The sequence below is a fragment of the Odontomachus brunneus genome, unplaced genomic scaffold, assembly GCF_010583005.1.
Source record: "Odontomachus brunneus isolate Ranch 3 - 2012 unplaced genomic scaffold, Obru_v1 Obru_scaffold_190, whole genome shotgun sequence".
NCBI lineage: Eukaryota > Metazoa > Arthropoda > Insecta > Hymenoptera > Formicidae > Odontomachus > Odontomachus brunneus.
In genome coordinates, this window is record NW_022639640.1 from 115,327 (window position 1) to 124,618 (window position 9,292).

The following is a 9,292-nucleotide window of genomic DNA, read 5'->3' on the forward strand; positions in this document are numbered from 1 at the left end:
AATTATTCAAACGGAGGATACGTCGGCATTAAGGTTGCTCTATCGATCGAACGAACGATGCTCGAATGGAGCGGCCGAGGCTCACTCGAGCGATAACGCGCGCCCGCCGTCGCTCCGGGCGGAGTTCAATCCTTTTTCTCGTGGTTCGCTGATTGCGTTTTCGCGCGCCACGGACCGCGAATTTAATTCCCCTCCGTCCGCCGACGAGCCGGAAAGCACCCGAAATCAATTGTTTGCGAGCTGTCCTCGAGCTCGCGCGACGTTGCGATCGCCCGAAAATCTCGCGACAGACTTACCTGGTCTGAGTAGGCGGCTTCCCGAAGTCCTTCCTTTCGTGCTGTCGAGGCCGCGATGTTGCTCGAAGACTGCTCTGAAGCCTATAGGTATCGTATTGTTTCCGATAGGCTTTGATATCCACTGTCTTCTTAAGACGAGGTCCTTGTTTTATGCGCGGAGGAAAAAGTTTGATTGTATTAACATGCAGTTTGTGTGGCTGTAACGAACGAACTAACGCGTTTTAGTTGAAGGAAACGGAATCTCTGGTTCTTAGGACCAAATCTAAGTCGCAGGAATCCACAGAAATTGTGTCTTTCAACCAACACGCGTTGGTTGAAACCACACACAAACTTTACATTAATGCAATAAAATTTGTTACGTGTATGATGGGATTTTGGATGTTTGGGTGCAAATTAATAAACACACGAATCGGTCATTTATTAAAGCAAAACTTTATTATAGCAATAGTGAACAATGGATAACTATTAAAGATTTTTAACATGTTTTTTTGATAAAAATAGCGATTGAATGTTTAGGTTTAGGTAATAGGTGAATATCTAAGAGGGTCTCTTATCGTACGAAATTCTTTGAACTAAAAGTTATCTACGATCGTGTCGTCAACGATGATAATCGCACGTACGTGTCGATAAGTCCGAATTTTTAGGCGGCGCGTACTGTGAATCGATCGATCGTGTGGTTGTAATTTGTACGCAATGTGGCGCGCGGATCGAAGTCACGCTAATAAGCCGATTGCACAGATTCTCGCGAAACGATTCTGCAAGGTAATCCTTAAAAAAAGACGTCGCAATAAAAATGAACATATAAATAAAAATAGAAAAACTCACGTCTTCTCTTACGTATTTCTCTTTTCCCCATTTCGAGTGGTTAAAAACGCGCACGCTCACGCGCCAAGCAATCCGGTAAGAGTTGCAATTTCGTTCGGCAAATGCGGAGAGTGACGTATGCGGCCGAATTAATTTGATCGATAAACATATCGCCCGGTGCGAACAAACAGAACGTTCGGCGGGTGGCGCTTCGAGAGGAAGATCGATATTCACGAGTACGTCCCGTAAACAAAACTGCCGATGCGCCGATGCACGCCCTACGGCGATGTTACCCTCGAGCGATGCGGATCCGTCCCTTATCGTGCGGCTAAATTGAATTCCCGTAAGCGGTATATCAGCTCCTTCGAGCTTCAAACGACTCTCACGACGCGCTACCGCCTGGTTCTAATTTCCACCCTTGATCGCTCTGCTGTCGACAGGAACGAGCAGAATGCAAAGAAAGAAAGAAAGAAAAGGAAAACCAGAAAGAGAAGAAGCGAGCCGAAAAGACCAAGAGGAATACGGCGATGATGAAGGATGAGTTTCTCACGGATACGAATGGACTATTAATCTCGCGCGCGCGCGCGCAAGCTCGCTCCAATTTTCCGCTTTAAGGTGGGATATATCGCGGAAAAAAGAAAAGAAGGAAAGAAAAAGAAAGAAACGGGAGAAAGAAAAACGTTACGGGGGAAAAACGGCGCCGAGGACACGAGAGCGGAAAAAAAAAGAGGCGGGCGAAATTAAGAGGAAATCGGTCAACGGATCACACCCGCTCTTCCGCGTCCGTAATCTCTTCCGGGGGTAAAAGAAGTAAAGAATACACGGCGCCACGTGCAGCAAATCCCTCTCCGTTTCATCCCCTTCCCAACCCCGAGAAACGAGAGTCTCTACTCGCCCCGATACTCGAAACCTAAGACAGTCGTCGGCTAGTCCTAGTGATATATTTTAATAAGTCGTTATCGGCTATCCTGTCTCCCTCTTCTCCCCGTATCGTAATAGTATGTCGTCGTGACTAATTATTCAGTTAGGGTGTCTCCTCTCTCCGTTTGCGTTTCCTTACACGAATAACCACCATGGTGTGTCACCCAAAATCGCTTCCGTATCGCATACATTAAACCGAGCTATAGTCTATCTCGCTTTCGCGGTCGACATTGCGGGATAATCGACCAGGATTTCGTAGGCGCAATGTCCGAAAGTGTTTCTCCCCCGGAGCAGAGGTGCCGTTGTAGACTCGTCTCTCGACGAGTAGCGAACGCTCGCCTCGATAATCGGGCGAGTGAGCGCGCGATTGAATACATAGGCCACCTCTTCTATACATGTCGCCGGTGGATCGATCCGCTCGCGATATCCCGCTGCATCAATCGCATTCACGCAACATACAGTAATCTTACAAATAATATATCTAACAACTTTAGGTTCAACTTAGATTGCTTTCCGTGATCACGCCTACTCCACCCGAAGTGCGCCCTCGTGCACTCGCATCAACACATCATATACAATTTACATGACACACATACACACAGACACACACACACACACACACACACACACACATTCTCCCTCTCTCTCCCTCCCTTTCGATCCTTCCTTCAGCGCTTGGATCCTTCTTACGTTATCGCAACATGCGTCTGACATGACGTGGTTGAGGATTGCACGACGGCGCTCTTAGCCAAAGTTCGTGTATTTTACTATTCTATCGTAATATTACGTTTGCTTTTACTCTCTCTTATAACTTTCTTTAGATATACGATAGGTAGGTTACTATTCTTTACGTATCAATCCATGACATCACGCAATCGCTTTGCACACATGTTCGCGTACACAAACAAACACACGCACACATGGTGTATACACGCTACATACACATATATTCATACACATACATACACGCAGCATTCTCTCTCTTTCTCACATTCTCGACCGTTCTGTAGCTTTCTCTACATCCAGACGCGTCTGCGATTCAGTATGATCCGGGACGTCGTTTGATGGCTGGAGGAATTTCAGGGTGATTTGTAGGTACGAGGTGATGGACAGAGTGGATCAACGAGGGACGACTCGCCGCGCTCGCGAGGTTCTCGGCGACGAGTCGCCCTCGCCGGTCCGCGCGATGCCGATGCTTGGCCGGTCGGTCTAGAAGTCTCTCGATTTTTTGTTCTTAACGTGTGTGTGCCTAGCCTTAAACTTACGTTACAATACTATTCAATACTTGTTGTGAAGCTCATAATAAGTACATACTCGAGGATTAGATTACCGATTATTGTGTTACTCTTACGTCTCCTAGGGCGTCGCCTCACCTCTAGGTGTTATTTATACCTCCCGTTATTCCGGTCTCTCGCGTCTTCACCAATGCCTTACGTCTAAATACCGATCGTCATACTCTCCTTTTCAACCCTCCCCCTTCCCCCCATTTCCTCCACGTTTCCATCGCGTACCACTGCGTAGATTAGGTTGAGCCTATAGGTACAAAAAGTAAATCGTCGTCTGCAACGATCTCTGTACAGAAGTTCATAACAGTCGTGCGCGCGCGCGCGCGTACGTACACTCATCTGCGCGCGCGTTTTTTTTTCCCAATGACGTTAGAAGCGCGCATCAAATGATCACGGTTGCGAGCCACTGCGCAATCACGAGCTCGCAGAGTAGTCGGTTATGACAAACACTGTCGAAGTGACAGCGTACGAGACATTTGATGTCACAACTGCAACAGAAGATTCGGGAAAAAGTACTTTATTATATTTTTATTTATCAAATAAAAGTATAATAAAGAGCCAATATTTACACCATGTACCTTCACTTCGGCTTCCATCATAACTGATGATTACCGCGCAAGACCATGGACAGTGGTTCGCAATCTCGACCGTTTAACGCGCTCTTAGCATCACCGGAGAAAACGAATCGTTGCGCAGTCGAGCGTACGCACACATGCACGCATGCATCTAGGCTCGATCGGACATATCTCCGCGCTGTATTATCCGAGGATACCGTGAACGATATATACCGCGATACAAATGTTTATGTACAAACCTATGAGGGCAAGAGAAACTATCACCGATATGACCTGCAATTGCTTCGCGGAACTGAAGAAATTCATGTACACAAAGGCGCGTCGTATGATCTCACTTACTACTCTTTCTAACCTACGTTAGGGTTTTATGTATGATGCTGATTATGGCTGGCTGGCTGTGGCTGGGTGCTCTCTCGATACGTCGATCGTTCGACAAGCCGCGCTGAATATGAGCACCGATAGACGTATTGTGTGTTGATTACAAAATGTATGTCGATCTCCGAGGAAAAGTCGGACGGAGCTAACACGAGTGCTAATTCCACTACAATGTGAGCCTGCATCATTCGCATGGACGATTGTTAAGCGAGGACGTATGCATTCGTAAAATTAGCTATGAAGCGCGACAAAATCGAATTTTCCCGTTGTTTTCGCGCGTACTCGAAACTCGAAAAATATTCATTTACACGCTGTCCACACACGGAGACAATTTTTCTCTCTCCCTTTTTTTTTCTGTTTGTTATCGCGGTCAGTCAACTCGGTTAGATGCAAGTAGGTGATGTTGATGATACATGAAAAACATGTTGCGTTTTAGCGAAGAGTCTTTCCTGCCAAGATCGTTTTTATAAAAATATAACACTATTATCTATGTACAGAGAGAATCCCCAGGTCAGAAATGCCCGTTCTCTTCCGTTCGTGGAGAAAGCTTTTTTTTTGGGCGAGAGGTAAAAGATTGAGACGATCAACGAAAGCCATATTGGCGAGAAAGAACCGAACGAATCGTTATCGACATTTCGAAGCGAACCAAGGTGTAAGGGCATACGTCGAAACTCCAACTTGTGATTTCGGAAAGCAGATCTCTCGCGGGCTAATGCACCCATCGCTTTGTGGGTTCGGTCCGGTCGTCGTTGTAGTCTACGCGTATAGCCTATACGTGTCGTGTACGCGTGAAAAGAAAAGCGAATGCCGGCTCTCAATATAAGGTGGCCAGATTCCCTGTTCCTAAATCCGGAACTCTTTACAAATATTTGGAGTGGAAGAATTATTGAAAATTTTATATACATATGACATAAAAAATAATTCAACGACAATGAAAGTCTACCGTATACGGTGAAAACGAAAACAACTGCTAAGATAAAATTGTTATTATTCTTATTTAAAATTGAGAGGAAGGAGCATAGTTGCTGTATTTACCAGAGCTGTGAATTTTCCTGAGAAGATCTTTCTTTGCTAGAAGCGTTTTTAGAATTCTCTGAAGCGGGATAAACCGTTTGGCCGAATCCGGGACAATCCCGGCGACCCGGGATTGAAAAAAATGGCAATGGGACAAAGGATAAAAAACCGGAACTGTCCCGGAAGAAACGGGACGTCTGGTCACCTTACAATAGCCCGCAATGGCTTCGAATCCGGAAGTCGTCGAAACGATCGCTCGCCTCGATGTGCCCCAGCACCGCGTTCGTCAGTGTGAGATGCGGTCGTTGCGCAACGGCTTGCGCAGCGATGCCGCAGGATGCAATGAGAAATCCGGCCGTGCTCATCGAAAACTAATAAGCAAACACGTACATCCTACATTAATATTAGACTTACCTACGGAAAGTGTACACGTGACTTCTAAGTCCGGTAATATGTACAGTGCACCAGTCGCGTACACAAACGGGCGCCGAGCGCGCGTCGTGGCCGCACAGGCGCATTTCTCGTACGCGTGTGGCATTTGTGTGTATGTGTGTATGTGGGGAGGGGGGCGGGGGTGTGAACCGCGGGAGAAAGAACTAGATAGGTGGACGAGATTCGGAGGAAATGTAACGGAGTCTCTGAGAGGCCACGGGTCTGCCTTCGTCGATTCCTTACGGAGAAAGTAAACCCGCGCACGTGTAGCACCTTGATTGAGGGACGAATTCTCGACGATGACATGCTCGCGCGATGAGATGACGCGCGGAGACGGTTGCCCGCCGAATTGGAGCGCGATGAACTTCTTCTCGGGGCTTCCGTCAGAGCGCGTGTTCTCGCACACGGGCATAGAGACGTGGCCTCCGACCTCGAAGCGACGGCTGAGCACGCGCGCGAACAAAAACGCCGCGTCGTTTTAGGTGCCAGGTGTGCGAAGACTAATGACGATGATCGGAACGGCACGAAGGTTTCCGCAAACGGGAGATAACGGCACGTTGGCGCGGCAGCTCGCGCGCGATCGTCGAGATGCGATACATGATAGAAAAATGAGGGAAACGGATGCGGTGCGGGTGAAGTGGATGAGCGGGCGGGCGGGCGGGATGGAGGTGCGGGGAGGAAGGAAGGTGTGCAAGTAGAAAATAGGCGTGCGCGCCGCAAAAGTGGCGAACGTGATATGGAAAGCTAACCAGTGTCGCGCGAGTGCAGCGCGGCTCGCACGAAGGTCTCTAAGCCGATAATAATCTCATATGTAACCTGCGTGACGTCGTAAACGCGCCGTTGGCCACGTTTCGTTTTTCTCTTTTTTTTCTGTTTTCTTTTTTCTTTCTTTCTTTCTTTCCTTTTCCTGCCTCCGATGCAACGTTCTTCCTCTCTGCCGTCGACTAACGCTCGTCGCCTCGACTCGGTCGCGCTCGAGTTGCGAGCCGTTCGCGAACCTGTTCCCTATCGACGCCTGCCTCGCCGAGTTGGCGCCGCACCCCGAGCTCGCTCGCTTTCTTTGAGCTTCTATCACAGGATGCGAGGAAGCTGCAGGAGAACAACGCGACTCTCTCCCGTCGGTGCGATCTCGGCGCCGTTCTCGATATGATCGATATTTCATTACGGCGCGATATTTCATTTACGACGGTGTTTCATTATCACGATCAACATTGCGTGTGTCTTCCGTAAACGAGACTCCGATATCGTATATACACATTAATTCCCCGCGTTGATTGAGAGTCCAGGAGAACGCGTCCGCGCGACGCTTCTCCGTACAGCCTCTGGCATCGATCGGCCTCTTTTTCTCCCTCCCTCTCTCTTTCGAGGAACCGGAACTCTATCCACGATTCTCCGGACACAATGCGAGCGTGGTGCGGTCCGTCCACCCGGAGGGGAGCAGCACTCACCGTGAACGCGCATCGTATCGGAATTCACGAGAGAGCCGAGAGTTCTCCGCTGTCGACGACGATTCCTCATGGCGCGCGTCGTCATCGCTAAGAAAACACTCGCGGCGCAAGAGTCCAGCACCTTTGGTGGCTCGTACGCAACACCTCTCTATTTACAGCGAAGCGAGTACGAAAATATACATGAACGGAAAAGGAGTGTGGATACGACGAAAACGAAACCGGAACGACCCTCGCGCGTGGGTCACCGACCGCGGAGGACGCGCGCGAGCCGATCAACTCCCGCGATAGTCACTCGCGATCGGCGGCGCAAGGCGAGAGAAGGTCTCTTGGAGCACAGTGGCACTGATAGTATGCACGATCGATCACGCGCACGTCCTTTTTACACTTACGTTCTCGCACCAGTTCGCTCGAGGATCCGCGCTAGTCGCTCGAGAGTCCTCGGGTGATGAACGTGCCGAGCGCGGTGACGTGACCGGTCAGTAGGAAGGCCAGGCTTATCCGGCCGGTCGTGGTCCAGCCGCGATTCCTCGGCGGGACGATTATGCGTATCATCGTGTCGTAATCTCGGCTCGACGGGGGACCCAACGATCGCCTCCATCAGACGAGGGGAGTGCCGTACACCTCGTTCGTATGTAGATTCTGATTGCTGTCATTCTGCCTGGAGGCGCATTGCTGTAACAGAAAGTGCGAAACATCGCGGCTGTGAAGGGAGATGCTAACCGAATTTCCAACATAGGTTCGGTGGACGCGAGCGTGTACGTAGCACAGCGACGCGAACTACGCACTACGCCACTACGTGTCCCCGGAACAACGCGTTATCGGCCCGCCGTGCCTGCGGAATCGATTTGCGACACCGTGTATGCCACAGTCGGGATTACACCGTGTATTTCTAAGCCCATCACGAAAATTATTACTCGAGTAGAAAGATGTCCAGTTCTTAGCCAGTAACTGTAGCCAAGAATTCTGGTCACTAACGAATTTCCAATCAATTTAGACGAAGCTTGCTGAGGTAAAACTAGGCAGTAAAACTAATTAGTTTCTGATCAGTTTTTCATCAGTTTATATCTAATTCTTTTTTACAAAATTCTTTTATTTTTTATCGTTCGATTCTGCTTTGTAAAATATAAAAATAATACGCTTTCTTAAAGTGAATTAATGAAAATGTTCCTGAGTGAATCAGTGAAAGGAATATTTCACTAATAATGTGAGTATTCACTGATCAGTCAGATCAGTGAATATTTATTAATTTTCAGTGGAAATATTCCTACTTTACTGCTCCAGCTCAGTGATGTTGAAGTAAGATTTCACTGAAAAATCTGTAGTATGCAAATTCGTTACGCGTTGTATGAAATCCAACTTTTTGTACGGAAAAAAGTTTGATTGGATTAACCAGTTTTTGGTGAAATATAAATGAGCCAGAAAATTCCGGCTGATATTGTTAAAATTCTGTTCAAGTTAACTAGAAATCTTATTATATCTTATTATATTTACCATATTTTTTCATCTAGCTTTAGGCCAATGTTTTACGAGCTTTTATCAGACAGAAACTGCCCAGCACCATTTTTTCTCGCCTAGTCTCTGACCATTAATTGATCGAGAAGTACTAATCAGTATTCTGTCTAATTTCTGAAGCTATTATCTAATAAATCTGAAGCTATTATCTAATAAATCCTAATCAGTAAAAACTGGCCAGTTTCTAGTGATCAGCCTTTTCTGGAAATTTTCCTATTCGAGTAGAAAACGACGCCATTTTGTTGTGACGTTTCACCGATCAAATGATCACGGCCATTTCAGTATCGGCGTGCGCGCGATAATATTTATAGAACGTTGCGGCAGCGCCATGAAGATAATTTTATCGCGCGAATTTAATTGATTTCGATGCGCACAGGAGTTGACGTTGCATAATGTATAAAGGAGCTCGCGGAACGATCACGGAGCAATTCTCATTTGCTGCTACCGAATCGCCGTGCGCGCAATTGTATTTATCGATGCGCATTATCGATTTACGGTCATACGCCCGTAGGTGTCCCGCCCTCTCCCCACAATAAACTTTAGCCCGTGTCGCGCAATTTCGCGATAAATATTTAATTTCTCTCTCTCTCTCTCTCTCTCTCTCTCTCTCTCTCTCTCTCTCTCTCTCT

The 9,292-nt window shown here is 47.6% G+C and overlaps 1 protein-coding gene across 4 annotated transcripts in view; it reads right to left on the reverse strand.

Annotated features, from left to right (window-relative positions):
- Positions 1-708: 708 nt before the first annotated feature.
- Positions 709-9,292, reverse strand: part of LOC116851767 (semaphorin-2A) — a 486,860-nt gene continuing 478,276 nt past the window's right edge. For all 4 annotated transcript variants that reach the window (XM_032831541.1, XM_032831540.1, XM_032831537.1 and 1 more), the window contains one exon: positions 709-7,823. In XM_032831541.1, coding sequence (XP_032687432.1) covers positions 7,749-7,823 — 75 coding nt within the window. In that variant the 3' untranslated portion in view covers positions 709-7,748. The remainder of the gene's footprint in view (positions 7,824-9,292) is intronic.